We start from the raw sequence: 24,537 nt of genomic DNA, 5'->3' as shown, positions 1-24,537 counted from the left end.
TTTCCCTTTTATTTATAAACAGAGGAAGTGATGCACATGTTCCCAGAGGGCTTCTGGGTAATCTTTCAGCTCCTATGATGTCATTCACTATGACCTCAGCAGCTTGTATTCTTAGAAACGCAGCGGACAACAACTTTAGCAGGTGATTTCAATCAAGTCAGCTGAAATGCACTCACTTCCAAGTGATCGGCCTTGGTTCTGTTAAGACCATTTTTGAATGGGGTGTTTTAAAGGTATTTAGAACAGTTTACCCAAGGGGGGGTGACCAGAGAATGGCACTGAATATTCCATGCACTCCAGTTTATAAATCCTATAGGGTAAAACGACAGTACCTTGTATATAGATAATACTTAGACTTTCCAGAGTTCTCTCAATGTTTACAGATAATATAACCTGCACATTAGAGAAATACTTCTGCTTTTTCTTCAAACATATTTAAGTATTATAGTCTGGAATGATTTCTAGGAGTTTTAGATGGTTTCATTTTTCTTACAGGTAAATCTTTTCATTCTTAACGAAGTGGTGGTTATGGGCTCATCTATTCAAGAAATATTTAGCTAAATATTTTACCTTTACTTGAATGTCAAGCTGGAGATACTTTTTTTAAAAATGAGAAGTACTCATTCTATTTCATGGCATATCACAGTTGTGAAGTGACGGGTGATCATTTTAGATGAAATCTAATGGAAAAAATGAGAAATATGAAGTTTGACCTTAAAAATGCTTATATTCTAAGCTTATTGTTCATTAATATCTAGTTTCTTTAACAGTTCTTATCCATCAGTACTAACCTAGGAAGCAAAAGCTCCTTGGCAGTGTGTGTATATGTGTGTTTTATATATATATATATATGTGTGTGTGTGTGTGTGTGTGTGTGTGTGTGTCTGTGTGTATCTAAATGCATTTTTTTATGAATGGATGATAGTTTATTTTTTAATAATAAGGTATTGAGAAGTAACCTCCAGATAGATCCGTTTCATTAGAATTGTAAAAGCTTTTCAGGTTTCATAGTTCGACTTCTGTGCTTTTCATTTGTGAACCCTATAGTCAGTCTTGTTCTCTCTTTCTCTCTTTCTCTGTCTCTCTCTCTCTATATATAAATATATAAATAATATATAAATATATATAAATAAATATATATAAGTATATATAAATATATATAAATATATAAATATATATAAGTATATATAAATATATAAATATATATATATAAATATATATATATAAATATATATATATATATATATAAATATATATATATATATTTTTTTTTTTTGGTGGGGGGAGCAGAGTCTTACTCTGTCACCCAGGCTAGAGTGCAGTGGTGCAATCTTGGCTCACTGCAACCTCTGCCTCCTGGATTCAAGTGATTCTCCTGCCTCAGCCTCCCAAGTAGCTGGGACTTGAATAGACATTTCATTTCTTTAAAGATGATGTACAAAGGGAAAATAAACACATGAAAAGATGCTCAAAATCATTAGTCACTAGAAAAATACGAATCCAAACCACAGTATGATACCACTTCACACCCACTAGGATGGCTGTAATAAAAAAGACAATAACAAGTGTTGGTCAGAATGTAGAGAGCTACTCAGGAGGCTGAGGCACAAGAATCACTTGAACACAGGAGGCGGAGGTGGCAGTGAGCCAAGATCATGCCACTGCACTCCAGCCTGGGGGACAGAGCAAGAATCTCTCAAAAAAAAAAAACCAAAAAAACCAGCAGCTGGAACCTTGATAGAAGTTGCATTGAATCTGTAGATCAGTTTAAGAAGTATTTCCATCTTAACAATATTAAATCTTCCAATTCATGAACATTGGCTATCTTTTCATTTATATGTTTTTTCCCGTGGTGTTGTATAGTTTTCAGTGTGCATGTCTTATGTTTCTTTCATTAAATTATGTCTAAATATTTATTTATAATTATAATGTATTTGTAGTTGCACTCTATTATGAATTGAATGTGTTCTTAATTTTATTTTCAGATTGCTTATTATGAGTGTATAGACACATAATTGGTTTTGTGCTTGCATCTTGCATCCTATAGCCTTGCTGTACTAGTTAATTAGCCTTTTGCAATCGGTGATACTAGAGAAGTTATAATGTACTGTGACTTAAAAGGAAAACTACTTCTTCATTTTCTAGGAGTTGTAGCTGTAGGGTACATCAATGAAGCTATTGATGAAGGGAATCCTTTGAGGACTTTAGAAACTTTGCTCCTACCTACTGCGAATATTAGTGATGTGGACCCAGCCCATGCCCAGCACTACCAGGATGTTTTATACCATGCTAAATCACAGAAACTCAGAGTAAGTTTTAGTATATCTGTTTCTTTTAAATTTTACAGGCTGGGTGGCAGAGGGAGGGAAGGAGGAGGATTTGACCCATTTACATTAAATCTCATGAACTTCTTGTCCCAACAATTACCCATGAATCAGAATGGAAATAATAGAGCTGTTATTTTCCTGGTAACAAGCATTAGGGGGAAACCAGCTCCAGAGCTATTTATTGCTTTAATTCTTTGACTAAAAACTCAGTTGTAGGTGAGTTCTTGTTCAGAGTTCAATTCATTGACTATTTCCTTAGTAGATACTATGTGCACACTTCAGTCCATAGCTTCTGGTAGAGAAGATGGGGATACAGAGGGACACATAATACCATTTGAATGTTCTCTGACCTTATCTTCAAAATGCTTAGAAACTGATTGAGGCAGTGGACATTGTCACATGGAACAGTCAAGTAATAGTAAAGATAAGGGTGTGCAAAGTGTCAAAATGAGAGATACACAGATTGATTCACGGATGTTTGAGATTGTCGGGGACTAGAATCCTAAGAGAAGTTGGTGTGGAGGTAGAGCAGAAGCTGTCCTCTCGAAGACTAGTGGCTTTTTCTGAGTACAGAGCTTGCACCGCTATTATAAGGAGCCCCACAAAGACTGGCCTCTGTGATAAGGCCAATGGGCTGAGTGGTGAGGCTGATATGATCTGTCACCTAAGAGTGGGAGTGATGCCACCTGGGACCTAGCTACTTATGGCTGCCATGTCTTCAGGTGCAAACCCAACTGAAAGGGCGGTCATCTCCTCTGTCTAGGTCTTTAGAACCTAGGAACTGCCTCATTCGAAACAGGAAAAACATCCTTGGTTAATGCAAACATTTATTGAGAACCTACTATTTGTCAGGCATGATATTAGATACTCATGTGTATCATCTCATTTAATCATCACAACAATTCATAACAGCCTTCTGAACCATTTTGCCATCATTATTGCCATCTTACACATAATGAAACCAAGATTAAGTAACTTGTTGAAAGCTATCTAAAATGTGACCGGGCACAGTAGCTCACACCTGTAATCCCAGCATTTCGGGAGGCCAAGGCAGGTGGATCACTTGAGGCCAGGAGTTCGAGACCAGCCTGGCAAACATGGTGAAACCCCATCTCTGCTAAAAGATAAAAATAAAAAATAAAAAATAAAAAATTAGCCAGGTGTGGTGGCTCACACCTATAATCCCAGCTACTTGGGAGGTTGAGGACAAGAATCTCTTGAACCGAGAGATAGAGGTTGCAGCGAGCTGAGATCGCACCATTGCACCCCCCCCACCTGGGTGACAGAGCAAGGCTCTGTCTCGAAAATAAATACATAAAATAAAATAAAACAAAATCAAGCTATCTAAAAGGTAATTAGTCCTGAGACTACATGCAGCTCAGGTCTGTCTGATTCGGAAACATTATAATTATGTATTAAGGCAGATGGGAAAAGATGTTTATTGCAGCTTTGTTTGCAATCACAAAACATGAAAAACAACCTAAATGTTGTTAAGCAAAAAAAAAATCATGCTGTGATGTGCACATAGATGGAATATAGATAGGCTTGTGTATGTGTTGGGGGAGGGGCACACACACTCTTACATGTGTCTAAAATATTTCTGGAGGGAGGGTACCTTCTGGAAGGTGAACTAGAAGGCTAGTATGGATGGGAGATTTATTTTTCACTCTGTTTTTGTACTGCTTGGATTTTTAAATTTTTAAAGGAGTGTGTGTATTAAATAATTACTGTTTCTAAACTTTTAAAAACCAATGTAAATCCTATCCTCACTACTCCACTGCCTCATTGAAGGTGGAGAAATGTATCCCCCATGGTGGCGCCCTCTGCACTGCCAGCCTTCCAACAGGAACGGCAGTGGCATTGCCTGACCCTCCTCACTTTGCCAAGCGCCCCCACTCACATCAGTCTTTCTCATTTAAGCCTCATACCACCTGTGGAATGGGTGCTGTCTCATCTGATGTGAATGAGCCTGAGGCTCAGGGCGAATGCCTGGCCGAGGTACAGCCAGTGAGTGGGAGAGTGAGGACTCATACACAAGCCTGGAGTCCATACATCCCAGGGGCAGGAGAGTGGGCCTTCACCTTGATGTTTCCACTGAGGTGGCTGTGGCCATGGCACATGGTAAACTTACAAGCATTGGAAGACAAAGTTATTTGCTTTGAAGATAGACATCATTCAAATCCTGGCTTTGCCACAAATTAGTTATGTGATCTTGGTCAAATCATCAAATCTCTATATGCTTATTTTTGCATGTATAAAATTGGAATAATAGTACCTGTCTTATAGGATTATGGTGAGGGTTCAATGAGAATATACAATATGTAAACATATATCAATATATAACTATAGGTACTATTAATGAAGAATATGTGCGCGTGTTTGTGTAGCTATAGCATTTAGCATGGAGCCTGGCACCAAAAAAAAGGGCTTAAATAATGTAGCTAGTATTATTTTGGGCACCTATGGTTGCCTCCCAAGTAAGGGGTGAGTGATGTCAGTATCTTAAGGTTCTTTTTTTTGTGAGATGGAGTCTCGCTCAGTTACCCAGGCTGGAGTGCCGTGGCGCCATATCAGCTCACTGAAACCTCCACCTCCCAGGCTCAACCAATTCTCCTGCCTCAGCCTCCCGAGTAGCAGGGACTACAGGCACCTGCCATCATGCCCGGCTAATTTTTGTATTTTGTAGAGACGAGGTTTCACCATGTTGTCCAGGCTGGTCTTGAACTCCTGACCTCAGGTTATCCACCTGCCTCGGCCTCCCAAAGTGCTGGGATTACAGGCATGAGCCACCGCACCCGGCTTCAAGGTTCTTACTAGACGTAGAGTCTGCGGAATTTACACACCAAAGTCAGGATCTTCTGAGGACAAATAGAGACAGAACTAGGTCCCTGTCTGCCCACAGCCACATGGGGGTTTGTCTTTGAGGTGAGCCTGACTCCACAAACCCAAGGCCTTTCATAGGCAGGCAGTATAGGTCCCTTCTAGACTGAGCATTCCAATCTAGATTGAGATGGAACTCCACAGGAGTCCTTTGAAAGAAGCCTCTGAGTGCCCACACCATGCCAGCTCTGTGTCAGGCATCCTTTCTAGGTGTGGAAACAGTAGCTTTCATGGTGTGATTAGAGCATTAATATGGAGCCTGGGGATCTGGGTTCTACTTCAGACGTTAAACCACTGTTAGACTATAGTTAGAGGTTTGAAATATACTGGCAATTACTAACAGATTTAAACAGATTTAAAATACTGTAGGTCCAAGCAATGAATCATATTTGGTTAAATTCCTGTTTTTAAGCAGTTTTCTTTCTCTCTTCATTGACTTTGAAACTTTCTTTTCTCAGCCTGTTCTTTTTTCTTGGAAAAATCCTAATTCTGTTGTTTGGCAATGTCTTTAATGTCTTTGTTTTTCCCCTCTGCTTTTTTTTTTTTGGAGACAGGATCTTGCTATGGTGCCCAGGCTGGTCTCAAACTCCTGGGCTCAAGTGATCCTCCCACCTCAGCCTCTCAAGTAGCTGGGATTGTAGGCACAAGCCACCACATTCAGCATCCTCTACTATTTTGATTCCTAGAAGTTTCCAGTTGTGTGTTTATGATGGTATTTCTGCACCTTGTCTTCCCAAGGTCTGGCCTTGGAAAATAATATTAGAAAATTATATTGCTGGTATTATCAGTATAAAGTAAAACTGTACCAAAGGGTACAGCCATTAAAAGTCACAATGGGTAACATCTTCATAGAATGGCTGCCCAGTTTTATCAAAGGTGGAGGACAGTAATGGAAGTTGGTGAAGATTCTGGGTCCTCTTTAGCAGTATGTCAAGTATAACCTTGTGTAGCTACAAAATTCCTTTTGCCTCTTGGAAAGAGACTTGAGTAATGGTCATGTTGACTTTAACACTTTTTCTATGTCTGTTCACTGGGTGGTGTGTGCTATTTTACAATTGAAGGTTTTGCTTGTGAGCATATGAGTTATACTCCACCAAAAAGTTCTGTTTTGCTCCTTGTATATACTGTAAAAACTGTGTGCTTTTAACGAATATTGCTGTATTTTTTCCTTAGGTAAAACTGTGTTGTAATTGATGACTTAGTTTTCAGAAGTCAGCTCCTTCCATTTAAGTTTCTATCTTCTTGAAACTTACTTTAGGTTTGTTTTTCATTCTCACTTTAGTGTTTACCTGAGTTTTGCTCTTTGCATAACCACACACATATCATAAAGGGTCTTCATGTGGACGCTTTTTACTTAAGTCCAATGAAATAGAAAACTGTGTACATTTAAAAATATGCATTTAAAATTGTTTTTTATTGTTTTGTTGGGCAGTATGAAATATACAGTCAAGGCAGATTCGTACAGACTTGTAAAGTCATCTCAGGAATCTTTTATGCTTAAAGTTTCCTCAGCCCCATTTATATTCACTACTATCATTCACTCTTTACCACTAATATCTTCCCTCCTGTCTAATCACTAATATCTTCCCTCCTGTCTAATCACTGAGTTAAGGGAAAAATAGTCATTTACTTACAGGAATATAATGGGTATTAATAACAAAATTCCATTTCCCCATTAAAAGCTATGTCTAAGAAAAAAAATAGTGGAGGCATTATTTAAAACTTCTAAATGGCCTGGTGAGTATAGTCTTAGTTTAGCTTCCTTATTTTTTTGTATGCCCAACCTGAAATGATATCATCCCATATCATCACAGTATGTTGCTTTTTCAGTACGAAGTTAATGGGCTTTCCTGCTGTTTAACTGCTTTGAGATTTTAAAAATTCATTCAGCCACATAGTATTCAAAGCATAGAGCTGGGCGCCACAAAGACTTGGGCCTGGCATCACCCAGAAGCTCAAGGAAGGCAGAGGATGAGCACCTTCTCCATTATACTTGGTACTTGATTGTTCATGGAATTAAAATTTAAATATAAATGAACTATATATAAATGCCATAATAAAAATATACGAAAGTGCTTTGGAAGTACAGATAAGAAAAGTGACACTTCTAGCCTGAGAATCAGGGAAGAATGGTCCTTCAAGGACTTGAAAAAATGAACAGAATTAAGGCAAAGATGTTAGGACTAGCTTTTCAGTCTGAGGCAGAGTGGAGGTATAGCAGAGCAAGAGGTTTGGTTGGTGCCTATATCATAAGCAAGGTTTAATGGGAAGTGTGATTAGCAAGTTAGCCTTGAATGCCAGGCTAAAGATTTATGATTTATTATAGAAACAGTGGAGTTAGTGGAAACGTTTTAGTGATGTATCCTAACTGATATCTAAGGAAGATTAATCTGGCAGGACTTGTGAAGTGGTGGAGGGTAGGCTGGCAGTGGAGAGAATGGTTAGAAGGTAGAGGTGGCCTGGGCGTAGTGGCTCATGCCTGTAGTCCCAGCACTTTGGGAGGCTGAGATAGGAAGATCACTCGAGACCAGGAGTTCAAGACCAGCCTGGGCAACAGTGAGACTCCATCTCTGCAAAAAATAAAAAATAAAATTAGTTGGGTATGGTGGTGCATGCCTGTAGTCTTAGTTACTTGGGAGGCTGAGACAGCAGGATTGCTTGAGCCCAGGAGTTGGAGGCTGACGTGAGCTATGATCAGGCTACTGCACTTCAGGCAGGTGACGAAGCGAGACACTGTCTCTATTAAAAAAAGGAAAAAAGAAGGCAAAGGTGAAACTAGATAAAAGACCCTGGTGAGGGACCCTACAAAGATAGAATCAGTTGATGAGGCAGCCACCAGTATGAGAGTCAAAAGAGACCAAAGAATAAAAAATGATGTCAAATGTCAAGGATGGCAATACCACTCACAGAAATAGGGAAGATGGTGATTTAAAGAGCTTGAAGTAGCAATAAGGCAAATGGAAATGTCATTTTCCATAGAGTTGTGATATCTTTTCTCCTGCATTAACATTTTTAAAATACTGATAAAGTGTTTTTAAAAATTACTAATGCTGGCTGGCTCAGTGGCTCACTCCTGTAATCCAGCACTTTGGGAGGCTGAGGCCGGAAGATCACTTGAGGTCAGGAGTTCAAGACCAGCCTGGCCAACATGGTGAAACCCCGTCTCTACTAAAAATACAAGTATTTTTAGTAGCTGGGCATGGTGGTGTAATCCCAGCTACTTGGGAGGCTGACCTGGGAGGCAGAGGTTGCAATGAGCCAAGATAGTGCCACTGCACGCCAGTCTGGGTGATAAAGTGAGACTCAGTCTCAAAAACAAACAAACAAACTACTAATGCTTTTGTAATGTTTGACCTTTGAAGCATATTTCTTAGGAGCTCGGAAATGGAGCTCCTTGCACTATGCTTATGTTGTTCGTGAAAACAGACGTTCTCTGTGATGGCTGTCCTTGTTCTCTAAGATCATTTCACTATTTTGTAAGGTAAGCAGTGGAGTGATTTCTGGTTTTTGACATGAGAAAATAAAGGAATGGATCTAAGCAACTATTAAGGCTACCCAGGCACAAAGCTATGAGATATATAAAATATAAGCCATCAGTGTTGTTGTAGTAGTAGTTAGCATGGTGAATAATAAGAATAATATTGCTTGGAGCAAAGCAAATGGTAAAAATCACAAGGATGAGGAGACTCGCCTTAACATACCACAACCATCTATGATCGTATGCATTAAGTGTCCGGATGATGGCTGCGTAGCAGTAGATGATAAGCACAAATGGAATTAAGAATCCAAAGAATGCCAAGGAGATGAAGTAATAGAGTTGGAAGGGAGACGAGGACTCGCAAGTGTTGTGAACATCATGGCAGGTGGTGATGTCTGGCTGAACAAGATAATATTCCTGCTTCAGTATGAAAAATGGCAGCATATATAAGAAAACTGTTGCCCACACCAGTCCACATGTTACCAAGGCATAGGTGTGCTTGGGCAGGCCCCGGTAGGTGAACGGATGGACGATGGCCAGGTAGCGGTTGATGCTGATGCAGGCAAGGAGCAGAATGGAGCAGTACATGTTGCCATAGAAGATGACTGTGGTGGCCCGGCACAGGACCTCTCCAAATACCCAGTTGTTCCCATTGAGATGATAAGCTATCTTAAAGGGCAATGTAACACAAAAAAGAAAATCTGCAATGGCCAGGTTGGTGTAGAATACAGTGGTACAGATGGATCTGGTCCTGAAGAAAAGCATCCACAGGGTCACAGCATTGGCCGGGACACCAACTACAAACACCAGGAGGTAGATGGCAGGTATCAGTTTAGTACTTAAGGAGCTGGTCAGGTACCCCATGGTAGCATTTTTCACATGGAGATGTGAAGCACTTTCTTCAGGGCACTTAATTTTTACAGTAATCGTGGCTCCTGTCCAGCCTTCCAAGGCAGAAAAGGGGAACTCTTCAAAAGAATTTGGGGGAGCTCCACGAAAGGTCTTAATGGGTAAGGTTGGCTTTGCCAAGTTGTTTGTATCATTTTCCATGCCTGTAATTGAAAGAAAGTATTAACATAAATGTATAGTTCAAGAGAAAAGAAAGTGTGTTTAATTATTTGTAAATAATTTCTGTGATTGTAGAATTTAAGATCATTTTTATTTTAAAAAGTTATTGTAGATTAGGCAGTCAACAAGCATATATTTAATACATATCATATGCCCCAGAACAACACTATCTTGTGCGGAAACAAAAACTAAATGATCAGTCCTTGTATGTAAAGTGTTTATAATACTATTAGAAGAAAGAAAAATAGCCCATCAGAACATTATAGGCATGTTGACTACAAACTATACAGGCATTCAGACAATACTTAATAGATTCAGATGTTTGAGCGAAATGTCAAGGAAAAGATGAACTTGAGCAAAGACTAGCAAGGTTCCTAAAAAGATGGAATTTAATGAGTAAGATTCTGCTGGTGATGAATGGACAGAAGCATAGTGTGGGCTATCATGGGATCTGGGAATGCCAGATAAGTTGATTTAGCAAATTTTTATTGTACATTGATGTGTCAGTGGTGTAAAGTTTTAAATAAAATCCATTTCTATCTGTAAGTAATGCTACTCGTGGAGAAGATGCATAAAAATGCATTGTCTTATGCGAATAAAGTGCAGCTGAGAAAGGAAATTGAAAGAGTGGGTGACAGCTAAATTCCTGAAGGGCCTCTAAACTGTCCTAAGAAATCATATGTCTATTCACAGATGATGGGATTGCACACACAATTTTGAACAGAGGAATGACCATTGTGTTAGGCAGAATAGTAGCCCCCCGCAAAGATTCTACCTGCTAATTCCTGGAACCTACAAGTATATTCCTTTACCTAGCAAAAGGGATTTTGCAGATCTAACTTAGTTAAGGATCTTCTTTTTTTTTTTTTTTTTTGAGACAGTCTCACTCTGTCGCCCAGGCTGGAGTGCAGTGGCACGATCTCAGCTCACTGCAACCTCCGCCTCCCGGGTTCACGCCATTCTCCTGCCTCAGCCTCCCCAGTAGCTGGGACTACAAGCGCCTGCCACTAGGCCTGGCTAATTTTTTGTATTTTTTTAGTAGAGACAGGGTTTCACCATGTTAGCCAGGATGGTCTCGATCTCCTGACCTCGTGATCTGCCCGCCTCGGCCACCCAAAGTGCTGGGATTACAGGCGTGAGCCACCGCGCCCGGCCAGTTAAGGATCTTAAAATGAGATTTTCCTGGATTGCCTGGGTGGGTCAAATATAATCATAACAGTCCATATAAGGGGAAGGTAAGAGGGTTGTCAAAGTCAGAGATTTGAAGACGCTATGCTGCTGGCTTTGAAGATGGAAGAAAGGGTCATAACCCAAGGAATGCAGGCAGATTCTAGAAGCTGAAAAAAGCAAGATAGCTGATTCTCTCCTAGAGCCTCCAGAATGAACACAACCCCACCAACAGCCTTGATTTTAAGACCTCTGATCTCCAGAAATATAATCTGTTGTTTTAAGCCACTCAGTTCGTAATGATTTGATATAGCAGCAGTAGGAAACGAATATAGCCGTTATTTTGACTTGTTTTTAAGATGACTTAGGTAATAGTGTAGAGAACAGATTGGAAAGGTAAGAAATTACAGGCAAGGGGACCTGATTTGGAGGCTACTGTCATCATTCATAGCTCAGTGAGTTACTGAGCTAGAACAGTGGTTATGGAAAGGCAGAGGCGAACACGTGAGACTCTGATGGCGGCTTAAAGGGACTTGGTGTCTGATTGGCTTTGGGGTGCAGTGAGGGAGAGGCAGGAAGCAATAATGACTCAGGTTTCTACTCTAGATGACTTGGAGGGAGAGGATGCCATTAACTGAGTTGGAGGGAGACAAGGAGACAGGATCGGGGAGAAGCTACAATCTGTTTTTAGTCTGACTGAGGATGAGTTGCTGGTGGAATATTAGTGTGTAAAATGTCCAGCAACTGGTTAGAAGACTGGATGTGGGTCCAAAATTCCAGGAGCCCAAATTAGAGGCATGATTTATTGTAGTCTGCATGGAGGCTCTCGTTTAATTTAATGGGATTGGTTGAGATGGCCTAGGGGGAGTTATGAGAAGAAAGAATCCAAAGGTGGACTTTAGGGGTAATGACAGATTTTAAGGGAAGAGGAAACAAAGGAGGAAAAATCGGAAGATGAAATCGGTATGAGGACCTAAGAAGTTGGAAATGAATTCTTTAAAAGATAGAAACACATCAACTATATGCTATCAATATTTGGTGTTACTTGGCATGTTGATGTTAATAATCCTAATTCCTGCAATTTCAAAAACAAAATCTTAAAGCTCAAACCTGAACATTTATTATTATATAACTTTTTGTAACCCTTTCACATGTATAGAAAATAGATTCTCCCAGATTTCTAATGTTACCTTTAAGATAGACTTCTATGCCAAATATAAACCTCATTCTTATCGATTTAAAATGCCAGTACTGCGCCATTATGTCTTGTCCCATGGCCTCAAAATTCCTCCATATTGAATACTTGAAGTTAGTGTTTAGTAACCTATGTTTCATTCAGAGCCAGTTTCTCTTCCTGCTTTAATCTCTAGCAGTTAGCTCCCGGGTGAAATGGAAACCCTCCACGTAAACCTGAGATTGCACAAGCTGAATTCACGGTGTAAAATAGAGGAGGTGTGTCCTAGTAACTGAGGGGTATGGAGGTGATCAGGTATCATTTAAGAAAAGGTAGATTAAAGAAAAGGAAAGAAAAATTTGGGAGGCAGCATTCTTCTATGCCTGTATTTAGAGGTGATCTTAGAAGCTGTGTTGTGTGACACACAAACCCTTCTGCTCACTTTTGCATTTTGGAAAAGTTCTTGCATCTGACATCACCCAAAGAGAAGTGCCTTTAAAGATAGGCACAAAGTTAGAGAATGGTGCCTGAAGAGCATGCCGTACAGGTTATTAGCCTGATTTTAAAAAGCTGTTAAAACCAAGTGTTTGTCCGTTTTCAGAAAGTTTCTGGGATTTAGCAAGACATCATGCCTCCAGACATGCCAAACAGTGCCTGTGTTTTGTGGAAAAGTTGATTTGATTCCATTTTCCGTGAGAATGCCAGATCTGGGTCCACTTAAATAAGTCTTTTATTCCTCAGAGCCTGGTTTTCCTTATGAATTGTATTCATTGTTAAATTTTTTTTATTGTATTTTAATTCTTTATAGAGGCTTCCATTGGGCATAATATTTCGGAAATGTTTTTCTATCCGGGAAAAGGCCTTGAAGAACTAATCCAAAGAGAATGAACTCCGGCCTCTCAGGGGTGTCCAAGGGAGAGAATACAGTCATGGATTCATAGTTTCTGTTTCTAGTTGAGCCAGTAAAGCCCCTTCCTCATCCCTCTTTTCCGTTTATCTCTAGAGACAGAAACTAAAAACCATGGCTTCAGGCTGCTAAAATCCTAAAACAAAACAAAACCACAACGAAATAAGGCAGGTTGGACAAGCTTGCTTCATTCTTCCTTCACATTTCTCCCCCACCCCATGGAAGAAAGCAAATTCACTGCCTCTTTGTTTCCTTCAGAGGCCCCCGTTTTCACCTCCATCAAACCCTACTAGCGTCTTGAAGGAACCACCCCCGAAAACCTTGCTTCTTTTGCAATTCTGCTTCTCAACATATTGGCCCATCTACTCCCAGAAAGAGCGTGCACTTATTATATTCATAAATCCCACATGTGCTTACTGCTAATCACCACAGATTCTCTTAGAGCTCTCTGCAACCGCTCAGGGATTCCAAATGTGAATTTAAGCAATGTTCCTTTAGAAAGCATTGATTTCTGTTTTTGTTTCCCTTGCTATGTCCAGTCTTTGCCTCTCCCACTCCTAACAATGTTGACTGGAGTGTGTGACCTAACAAAGAGTAACAGGTACAGACCTATCCCAAATTTGTTATTTTTGGAAAAAGCAGGAGGTTTCAGGCTAACATTGTGATGGGTAAAGTGGAAAGTACATTCAAAGTTGAATAATAGTATTTGGGAGACCTTATTTTTAAAATCAAAAAATCATATATGAGGGTAGGGAGAACTCCCCACTTAAAGTCAAAAAAGGTCATTCATTTCGGAAATACTGACTTATTAGCATTGCCAGCTATTGAAAGCAGATGACTTTCTCTTTCTGGCAGTATTCTTGTTTCTCCCATTTATGTCTCACCAAGAGGTTTAAACACAGGATATATATTTTAATCCCTAGAAAAAGTGCCATCTTTGCTTAACCAGAAGAGAAATTCTTACAAACACAAAAACGACTTTCAAAATTGCTCCCTGACTTAATTGTAGACATCTAAAATCTTGAATACGCCACACATTTTTAAACATCAGGAGGGAACACTTAGTCTATGACCAGGTTTGAATAGAGTGAATGAACTATAGATGTTCATTTCCATGATTCTACCTTTTAATAATAAAGATCAAACTGCCTTTGGGGTTTACAGTTTGTATGAGATGCAAAGAAACCTAGGTTCAGTTGACTCTTAATTTGTAACAGAAACCCACATCCCCATCCTACCCCCTGAGAAAATTGCTTACCACTCTGACAAAAAGTGGGCAACAGAAGCAGGAGGCCAGCAGCTACAAAGATGAGGGCTTTCATTTTGATGACCTAAGTCCCGTCTCTTAAACGTTATGAAATCTGTAAAATCATGGAGCACAATTTCACCTCAGTTCCATGTGTCAGCAGCAAATGGAAGCCTTGGTCTGTCTGTAGAAGTTTGCTCTCCTGTGCCGTGCAGGCAGGAAACTTGCCCTGGTCCTCCGCAGGGAAAGGATGTAATCCACTCGATGCTTCAGTAAGCGTGACTCAGGCCAAGCCTCTGAACGTGTTACGTTATCCCTGGAGAAAGCCATTTAACTCTTAACCACCCCCAACAATCTATTCTGAATAGGTGCTGTTATTCTCCCCTAGTATATTTGCATTTAAAGAATGGCAGAAATTACACAGACCTTTACGGAACTAAGCCAAAAACAGATGTTGAGCAGCAGTAAGTTTTGAATCTGTCCCACATTTCATTTCTTATCCGTTTTAAAAATGCAGTTCCAGAGTGTAATTTCTACTTAATAAATTATCCTTTCCTTTATCTTCCCAGCTATTTCAAATCTTAATCCTTAAACACTTTACATAATTATAAATTAATCATGGAAAACAAACTTTTAAGAAATTCAAATTGAGCGGTGAATCACTTTGAAAATTTTCCATCAATGTAATATTGATTTCAGTTTGTCGTCAGTGCCTGGCCAGAACCTGGCTTTTGAGTGGTGGTGGTTTTTCTTCGCCAGGTGAGGATGGGGTTTGTTCAGGCTTTTTTTTTTTTTTGCCTTATCTTGATGTGTTTTGAGCCATTCAATAACCCTTAGGGTCAGATAACTGGAGGAACCTCCCAAACAACGCTGTTCAGTTAAACTAAAATCATAGCACATCATGAAAATGAGGACTCCCTTTATTCCATGAGTGTTGGTGAATAAGTCTACAATAAGATATTTTTAATAGTGGTAAAATATACGTAACATAAAATTTACTATCTTAACCAGTATTAAGTGTACAGTTCAGTAATGTTAAATACATTCACATTGTTGTACAACATATAAGCTTTTATGAATTGTTATATTCTGTAGAGTATGACTTAATATACAGTAAAAAATTGCATTATAACAGATTTTTCTGTAGTTAATAAAATTTAAACTTGAAGCCTGACCATCCCACAGCCTGCTCTTTACAAAATGCAGCAAGAATCAGAAAATACAAATTTCACATGAGACTTAAAGGCTAGGGATATGCTAGGAAGAAATTGATCTGCGGAAACCTTTCACATCTTGATTAAATTACATTAGACCAAGATTTTTACAAAGGTCAGTGTTTAATACTTCAACTACATAATATATGATTATACAAACTGAGATAGAATGTTATTATATTGCAGAAATATAAAACATAAAATATTGACAAAGGTTTTTTTTGTTTCATTAGAACTTTTCTGGGAGTTATCTAAATTCAGGAATTTATGACTTGATTTGCACATGGCCTAGTTTCTGGTCATTTAATTCATTTGTAACTCTTATGTTGAACCTGGCTGTTTAACTGAAGTGGAGGTGTGGCCATCCCATAAATATACTATTATTTTCAGTCTTCTGGTGAGCAACTGAAAAAGCAGACTTGGCTGGGCACAGTGGCTCATGCCTGTAATCCCAGCATTTTGTAAGGCTGAGGTGGGGGGATCACTTGAGGTCAGGAGTTTGAGACCAGCCTGACCAACATGGTGAAACCCCATCTCTACTAAAAATACAAAAATTAGCTGAGCGTGGTGGCGGGCGCCTGTTATCCCAGCTACTTGGGAGGCTGAGGCAGGAGAATAGCTTGACCCTGAGAGGCGGAGGTTGCAGTGAGCAAGCCTGGGTGACAGAGCAACACTCCATCTCAAAAATAAAATAAATAAAATAAGAAAAAGCAGACTTTACATTGATAAGATTCAGCTTTTACTTTTGGTTTTACATTTAACTCGAGTAATCTTTAGTTCAATGTTTCATAATTTAAACCGTTGACTTAAATTCATCTGATTTGTAATTTCTCTCTTCAGTTTGGCCTATAAGACTAATACTTTAAGCTTTGAAGTAAGATTGTTACTGCCTTCTCATCTGGGTAAAAATCTGTGTGGTGTATCTTCTACAGTGATAAGTTATGAAGGAAGGCAAATACCCTTCAAAAGAACTGAGACACATAAATGAACTCATAGAGCTTAGTTTTTAGGCTATAGCTGGGGAGTGTTGGGTTCTCTTAGATCTTGTGAACAGAGAAAAATTAGCTCCTGCTTCCCTGTCTCTTTTTTTCCTCCTCTAGTCTTCCCCTTTCCACCCAGCTTCCTGTTTGAGCCTCCCCATCCATTCTTGAAAGAAATGGAAAATCTTGCTGATGCTTCCCTTGTAGTCTGCCGCGTAGCTAGAGGTGATTGTGGAAGCAGGCACCAACACTTCCCCAGAGGTCTCCTTTAGCCCAGATGTTGCAGGATGAAATAACAGATAGCTTATCTCATTTTCAGAGCCCTTTCCACATGCATTATCTCACGTTAACCTCTGAGGAAAATAGTGTTAGAAGCCTGCCAGAGGAACCAGTGACTATTTCCTCTCCTTCCTGCCCCCATCCATCTTGTTTTAAATGACGGAGTCGGTGCCAGATCCATTACCTTTCATTCATCACAGTCTTGACTTAGGATTTAGAACACGACACTTATTCCTACACATAGATAAAATGTTCCCATTTGTTAAATGTCACATGTTTCCTGAAAATATCTCTGCTGATAATTATTTACTTGCCATCTCGGAAAAGATTTTATAAAACACAATTGCTACCTAGAAGTTCCACTTAATATCTGTCAGGGCTGCTTTTGTAGCAGGACCATCAGAATCAACCCAAAGTTAAATAGGAATATTTACCTATAATAGGAATAATGCAATACATTTTCATTGCTGCTGTTGCTTCCTTTCTAAAGCTATCTTTAACTACTTAGTCTTTGCTCCCCCTGCAACTCGACACCTTTACCGTAGGTTAACCCTTTCTCACCTATGTCTGGATCATGTGTCTGCAGTATATATTGCCCTGATCACATTGTATTATAATTCTTTTTCTTTTTTTTTTCTTTTCTTTTTTTTTTTTTTTTTTTTTTTTTTTTTTGTGAGACAGAGTCTCACTCTGTCCCAAGGCTGGAGTTCAGTGGCCTGACCTTGGCTTACTGCAACCTCCACCCACCAGGTTCAAGCAATCCTCCCGCCTTCCTCCCAAGTAGCTGGGACTACAGGCGTGCACCACCACTCCTGGCTAATTTTTGTATTTTTAGTAGAGATGAGGTTTCACCATGTTGGCCAGGCTGGTCTCGAACTCCTGACCTCAAGTGGTCCACCACCCTCAGCCTCTCAAAGTGCTGGGATTACAGGTGTAAGCCACCATGCCCAGCTATATGTCTTGACACATCTGTCTCTTACACTACATTGTTAGGTCCTTGAAGACAATCACCATGTTGTTGTTTGTTTTTAATTTTTGTCTCTGTGTCTGATAAATATCGATGATCCCTGTGTTTCTCTCAAATTAAAAATATCCCATGGTACCCTGGGACACCTTGACACTTAGTTTGGGAACCACAGCAATTGATTGAGGGAGAGAGTGTTTGACTAGGGTAGCCCGGGAAGACTTTTTGGAGTAGGTAGCATTTGAGTTGAGACCTGAATGGTAAGAAAAAGCCAACAGCCACACAGTGAGGGTAGAGTATTGTGGTCTGAAAGAGACTCGTGTGAAGGTCTAGAACAGGAAGGGGGAAGTAAACGGGTGTGAGGTGCAGCCAGAGAGGCAGTAGGCAGGGCCATGCTGTTGGAGCCCCGCCATCCCTGAGAAGGCACCCTGTGTTTCCTTCTAACTGCCAGGGGAAGCCTTTGGGGAAGCTTTAAGTAGAGGAGTGGTGCACTGAGCTATCTATTTTGAAGGGATCCTCTGGGCCCTCTGTAGAGGGCCACTGTGGTGAGGGCAAGCTTAGATGCAGCAGAAGCTGCTAGGGGGCTGATGCAGCTGTCCAGTTGGGAGATGATGGGGGGCTGGACTAAAGAGTGGTGGGGAAGAAGGAGGAAGTGGTCAGGTTTGGGGTCTGCTTCATTAGCAGTGTGTACAGTATATGGCAGAGCTGGATAGTTGCTGATTAAGAATTTGTGGGAATTATGATTAAATGGCTCCTCAAAAGCAGTTATTAATTCTGTTTCCTCATCATTCACTCTTCTTTCTTTTTATTCTGTGACATTGTCCCCAGGACTCTGAGAGTGTTTCCAAAGTGCTTTGGCTGGATGAGATACAGCAAGCCGTCGATGAGGCCAACGTGGACGAGGACAGAGCAAAACAATGTAAGCCCTCACCTCCTTTGCTCTTGAAACTTGCCTTTTTGGATTTGGTTATGTGCCTGAAGTCATGCGATTTTTAATTTCTGAAAGATTTGGATTCTTACCAAGTTTTAGTTCTTGGACACATAATTGTACCAAAATTAGTTGGTTGCCCTATTGTCAGTGATTTGACTCTATCTCCAACAAAATGTAACAATGTTGCTGAACAAAATCCAGAAGGTAAAAAATAGTTTTTAAGCTCTCAAATTGTATAATTGAATAAAATTCTTTTTTTCTCTTGACTTTTAGAGAACTAGACCATTTCTACTTAATAAATGCCTTTTTCTCCTTTCCATGGCCTTTATAGTTACCAGGGTTTTCCACAGAAACAGAACCAATAGGAGACCTATGGAGTTGGCTAGCTGATCATGGTGCAACTAGAAGTGAAATAGACTGGCAATCTACTCAATTCTTACTTAATCTGTACAACTGGATGAGTTTTGGGTCAAGCAAACAGAAGTCTACCTTGAATCATAAAAATAGTCATGGACCCTCAATCAATTCCCAGAATGGGGCCAGTTTACAAACCCAGAACCCCTCAAATGAAGGGAAGGCCAGGCCCCTTGAGGAAAAACTCAGCTACACTACCAAAAATTTATACTGTTAGTCTTTCTTCCACCCCTCCCACAAAGGGACCTATGGCCTTTTACCAGGGTGACTGTACTTAGGAGAAAGTACATAATCAGACTTTTGGGAATTAGTGGACACTTGCTCTGAACTGACACTAATTCCAAGAGGCCCAAAACATAACTATGGTCCACCAGTCAATGTAGGGGTTTGTGGAGGTCAGGTGATGAATAGAATATTAGCTCAGATCCATCTCACAGTGGGTCCCTAAACTCCTTCTGTGGTTACTTCCCCACTTCTGGAGTGCATAATCGGAATAGGCATAATCAGCAACTGGCAGAATCCCCACATTGGTTCAAATGATAAAATTGTTTAACCCTCTGTTCTCCATATATAAATTAAGATTCCTAAAAATATATTTCACTAACCTGCCAACTGATGGCATAATTAGAATCTATTCTGTTGTATCAGGTCAGAGAAGGTTCTTAAGATGACTTTGTCTTACTCCACAGATGGGCTTTTCAACCTCGGAAGCATCTGTGAGAAACATCTGGGCTTTATCTCCTTAGCTTAGAAAAATGTGTGTATTTCTCTAACCTGAACTTTTATTCCCTAAGGAACTTTGAAGTCTTTCCTTTCTAGCACGCCTTAAGAAAAAAATAATGAAGTGGAGGTGTGTATATAAGAAATTTCAACTTAAATATAAAACTGAAGGAAGCCATGGTCTGAAGAGACAGTTTTGAGAAAGTAGATTGTAATTTAGACATTCAAATAGCCTAAGATGGTTATGATTTGTCTCTTAGAAATCAAACCAATTTAGAAGGTTTTTAAAATGTTCTTATATTCATTGTTCTTACATTTGGCCTGCAAATGTCAAGTTGATTCTGTTTTTCACATTGAGACTCATGGTTCTATTGACTATAAAAGTAAGAGGATTTCTCAAATGTATGATTTTGTACTCTGTATTGCACATCTAAAATCCTATCTTTTCACTCTGTCCTGTCCCTTAAAGAGCTGATATACTTTCTTTTACTGTATCTTAAACAGCAAAAAAGATTTTCCAGACTTAATGCTACCTATGAGAATTTTCTGACTTTCAACAAGAATTTGATTAAAAACATTCTTCATTATTTGCATGAAGACTTGAAATAGATTCTGGTCACACACTATAAGCATCACACACACTCTCAGATAATATGATAAAAGAAAATGTGTTGGCCCAAATATGTTACCACCAGCAAAATTTAAAAGGGCAGAGTAACTCAAGTCCCTTTCATTTTGGCCCAGTGTTCACATTCACTGGAGTATCTTGCTTGCTTAAAGTAGATTTGCCTCTACTTTTGATTCCTTAGAGCAGTCTTTCTCTACCTTTTTCTCATTATGGCACCCTAAGGAATCTTTTTAGACAGTTTTTTCTCTAATCACTCCTTACCATGAAATTTTAATGCCACAGATATTTTGTATACCTGTTTATGTGCCATATGTAGACCTGTACTTTATACATAAAGAGATTTTTTTCACTCCCTCCCTGCAGGAACTAATTTTTGCCCCGTTAGGGGTTCTATCACCTCCACTGTGAATGTGTGCCTTAAGAGAGCCTGCTGGTATATGGCTTAAGATGTAAAGCAAACATTTTTTGGATCTCTTAGGAGATTTATGGAGGTTTCTTAATTTGTTCCTTGGCAGAAACATACCTGACTTTCTGGAGTGAAAGTCATCTATCTGATATCTTCAACTATCTGGAACTTAGCTACAACTCACAGATTAAGAAAAAAAGCAATCAAAATAGATATCTCAAAGCAAGCGCATTGAAGTTAATCTACTTTATTCACTGAGCACCCCTCAGATAGACACTTTGAGCCTGTTGATTCTTTTCTTAGGCAAAACTCTATTATCTTGGTAGTTTCTTTTCCTGGTTGGTTGTGAGTTAGAGCACATCAGAAGCCACAAGTCACAAGGCAGTAAAGTGCTTAAGCTGCCATAGGCAGGCACACCAATGTCAGTAAAAAGTGACAGCTGACAGTGAAGGAAGAAGGAAAAACTAAGAAGCATAGGAGTTATTAAGGCTATTTCGTGCAGGAGCCAGTAAGCCCAAACACCTCCACAGTCCTTGAAAATAACACTCACCGGATTATAGCACAGCACAATTTTAATGACAAGGACTCTTCTGGCAGCTCTCAGCAGACATTAAGCACCTACTTTATACCATAGACTTTGGGTAAAATAAGGAGCAATAGCAGCTGTCCTGTTAGGATTTTCTCTAAGGCATGTTTTAGAGTTTCATCGAAAATGGTTCTATTAAGATGAGAGTTGATCCATAAAGGAATTAGCTTCAGTTATCTGGAAATTGACCTGTGAACCAGCTCATCGACACTTAGTGATGATATATCCAAGAAATGTGTGCCTTTTGTAATATCTTTTAAGGAAAATTGCATTTTATTGGGTTAGATGACACTGTCACATGTAGTTCATGTGATAACTTTTGTCATTTTCTTGTTCCTATTACTTTTCTCGGACCACAAACTTCTCAATTGCCAGTACTCTATTTTCTCTATCCTACAAAGCTTTCCTGGAGAAGAGGAAAGGGCTATGTCTACCCATGTTCTATTAACCTCTGTTAGCATAAGAACATGCTGCCATACCTTTTGTTCAACAACCACTGGAGTTTGCCTGAGAAGTTCTCCCTTCATCTATATGTGCCCCTCCAGATTTGCATGACTTTGACTCCAGGTTGTTGAAAGTCAATCTCTGTTTTTCTTTCTCCTTTAACCCTCATAGTGCTATGCACATGTGAACATAATTTGATGACAACAAATTGTAATTTAATATTTGTAGAGTTTGATGTACGTGTAAGAAAAAAAGAAAAAGCATCCATGTCTCCCTTCTCTTTTCATCAAGATGTTTTTCATGTAGGAAGTATTTTAACTTGGCTTCTTTCATTTTTCTGGTTCTACTTTTCTAACTCAGTGCATTTACTGGTTGTGAAAACTCTAGTCCTATCGATTGGACATTCTTACCTGGAATTAAAGTGGGAAATAATTCACTAAGTTAACTTTCCTTAGGCAACCAAGAGTTTAATGTGTTTTGTTAATGAGGAGGGGTAGAAATTTGCAATGGGATAAAATGCTTGTTAGGTCTAAAATGGTTCCAGAATTAAGTTTTAGGACTCCGTTGCACATATCCACCAGCTCTGCCTTTCTAGAACACTTGTTTAGGTTGTTTGTGACAATCTTGCTAAATATATTAGCACTATACAAGAGAATACCAGGATTTCCATAACTTAAAAAGGATTTTGCTTATCCTAAAGTAAACAAATGTCTTTGTAAAACTAGTTCTCAAATACATGTTAATGCCCTAGGTTACACCTACATATCTATGTTCGTGTGTATTCACCCCATTTCATAGATTACTACAGCAAGCAAAACCTAGTGCCTTCATACCACATATGAGTAACCAGGAAAGACTATTGTTTTTAATAAACCATACTCCCATGGTATCTAATTCTTCTTATGGACTAAACTGGTCTGTGAATTTGTGATTGTCTTGGGCATATGTGGTAAATATTCTCAAAGGGTAAAAATGTTTGATACTAATGCATTCCTAAAACGTTGAATTATATATTTGCATGCCTTGAAGTAAGTGGAAGATAACCATTAACAAGAAACTTTTTTTTCAATTACCCAGGGGTTACTCTGGTGGTTGATGTTAATCAGTGTTTGGAAGGAAAAAAATCAAGTGATATTTTGTCTGTATTGAAGTCTTCCACTTCTAATGCAAATGACATAATCCCGGAGTGTGCTGACAAATACTATGATGCCCTTGTGAAGGCAAAAGAGCTCAAATCTGAAAGAGGTAAGTTGGTTTGTTACTTTAGCACAAACTAAGTATTTTAAATATCATTTCTGTGGTATTATATTTTCTTAATTTTAAGACAAGTATTGCTTTCAAATTAACATTTCTGTAATTTTTTGTCATCTATGGCTAAGGAAATTAGGAAAAGTTTTAGATGTTTCTTTTTAGTTTTAGAAAGCTATGATGAGCTCAGTGGCAATATACGGATGGCATTAGGAAAATGTCATATTTGAGGAGTCTGTGCCTTATACAGGTCATGCTTATTGATTCATTTATTCGTGTGAGTAGACCAGTGATATAAACAGATGTTTACACTAATATTTTCTCTCACCTAATCCTTTGTGATTGTACAGTATTAAGTAGGGGTAAAGAGTAATTCTGAATATATGAAATAAAGTACAATGAGCCAGCCTGCAAGGGATCAGTTGGCAAAGCTAGGCAACTAGTTATGCCTACTTAATCCAATGGCAGAGCCTACATTGTTAGCTCTGGAAGGAATCTTTGAGACTGCACAGTTTGATACTCATTTTTCAGATTTGGAAGTTCACATTGGTAAGATTTCAGACAGAGGGAAAGAATGGTAGACCCAAGGACAATTAATTTTTATTCCAGAATTCCTTTAGTAGATTTTTATTAAGCACCTACTATTTCCTAGTGTCAAGGATCAAGGTGGCTGTCAACTTCTAGGCTAGTATTTATTTGTACCACATTGTAGGTCATCTACAGGATACTATTCATCTTTAAGAAACTAGTGTGACAGTGTGTGGCCTTAGAAGTAGAGCTTAAGGAAAAAAAAAAACTTTTTTAGTTCAACTTGATGTTTGTCTAGTAGTACCCTATGTACTTGTTTTCAAGTTTCATATATTTCCAACTTGGAGATTCCACCTTAAAATTCAGTTAATTTTCTGTTAATGAAATGACCACTCTCTTACTTGGCATCTGGTCACCCTTGAGTCCTTCTCTGTTCCATTCAGATCTCTTCATCAAGAATTACTGTAATGTCCCCTGTCTCATCCTTCATTGGGAAAGAATTGCATAATTGTATAAATGAGCTATCCTAATTTCAAATTCATCCTGGAAAAAACTTAGTTCATCTTCTGTCTCCTAAACTTGCTATGTCGTTTCCCACATGTCATATTTGGGTGACTATAGTCAAATCCCTGTGTATCCAATTCAGAAACCTAGGAAGTGCTTTAGATTCATTCTTCTGGGAAGAAAAAAATGGCAGCAAGACTTTTGTCAGCTGAGATCGTATTGAATCTGTAGGTAAATTTGAGAAGTCTTGCCATCTTAACAATATTCTGATCCATGTACATGGGTATCTTTCCTTTTAATCAAGTTTAAAACTCTTTCAACAATTTTTTGTAGTTTTCTGCATATAAGGCTTGCATTTGTTTCATTAAATTTATTCCTAAGTATTTTATCATTTTTATTCTATTGTAAATATTGTTTTTTAATTATATTTTGGGATTGTTTATT

General features: G+C 38.9%; 2 protein-coding genes across 6 annotated transcripts in view; one reads left to right on the top strand and one right to left on the bottom strand.

Moving 5' to 3' along the window:
* The window catches only part of IQGAP2 (IQ motif containing GTPase activating protein 2), a 305,238-nt gene that overhangs the window by 206,402 nt on the left and 74,299 nt on the right, over positions 1-24,537 (top strand). For 4 of the 5 annotated variants that reach the window (XM_008962842.7, XM_034959927.2, XM_055112283.1 and 1 more), the window contains 3 exons: positions 2,146-2,309; positions 18,513-18,603; positions 22,891-23,058. In XM_008962842.7, coding sequence (XP_008961090.4) covers positions 2,146-2,309; positions 18,513-18,603; positions 22,891-23,058 — 423 coding nt within the window. Of the gene's footprint in view, positions 1-89; positions 234-2,145; positions 2,310-18,512; positions 18,604-22,890; positions 23,059-24,537 lie in introns of those variants that run through there. The other variant, XM_055112284.1, reaches the window with a different exon arrangement.
* Positions 6,603-14,574, bottom strand: F2RL2 (coagulation factor II thrombin receptor like 2). Its single transcript, XM_003810448.5, has 2 exons — positions 14,260-14,574; positions 6,603-9,737 (listed from the first exon to the last, which is right to left on the bottom strand). Exons 1-2 carry the CDS (start codon positions 14,321-14,323, stop codon positions 8,677-8,679), a joined length of 1,125 nt encoding a protein of 374 aa, XP_003810496.1. The 5' UTR covers positions 14,324-14,574; the 3' UTR covers positions 6,603-8,676.

The sequence above is a fragment of the Pan paniscus genome, chromosome 4, assembly GCF_029289425.2.
Source record: "Pan paniscus chromosome 4, NHGRI_mPanPan1-v2.0_pri, whole genome shotgun sequence".
Lineage (NCBI taxonomy): Eukaryota > Metazoa > Chordata > Mammalia > Primates > Hominidae > Pan > Pan paniscus.
Note: the sequence above shows the minus strand (reverse complement) of the source record. Positions and strands in the feature narration are given on the sequence as shown.

Excerpts from the sequence above, each read along its gene's own strand:
- F2RL2 (XM_003810448.5), bottom strand. The coding sequence starts at position 14,323 with ATGAAAGCCCTCATCTTTGTAGCTGCTGGCCTCCTGCTTCTGTTGCCC. Across the intron at positions 9,738-14,259 it reads GCCCACTTTTTGTCAGAGTG|GCATGGAAAATGATACAAAC; the intron begins GTAAGCAATTTT and ends TTTCAATTACAG.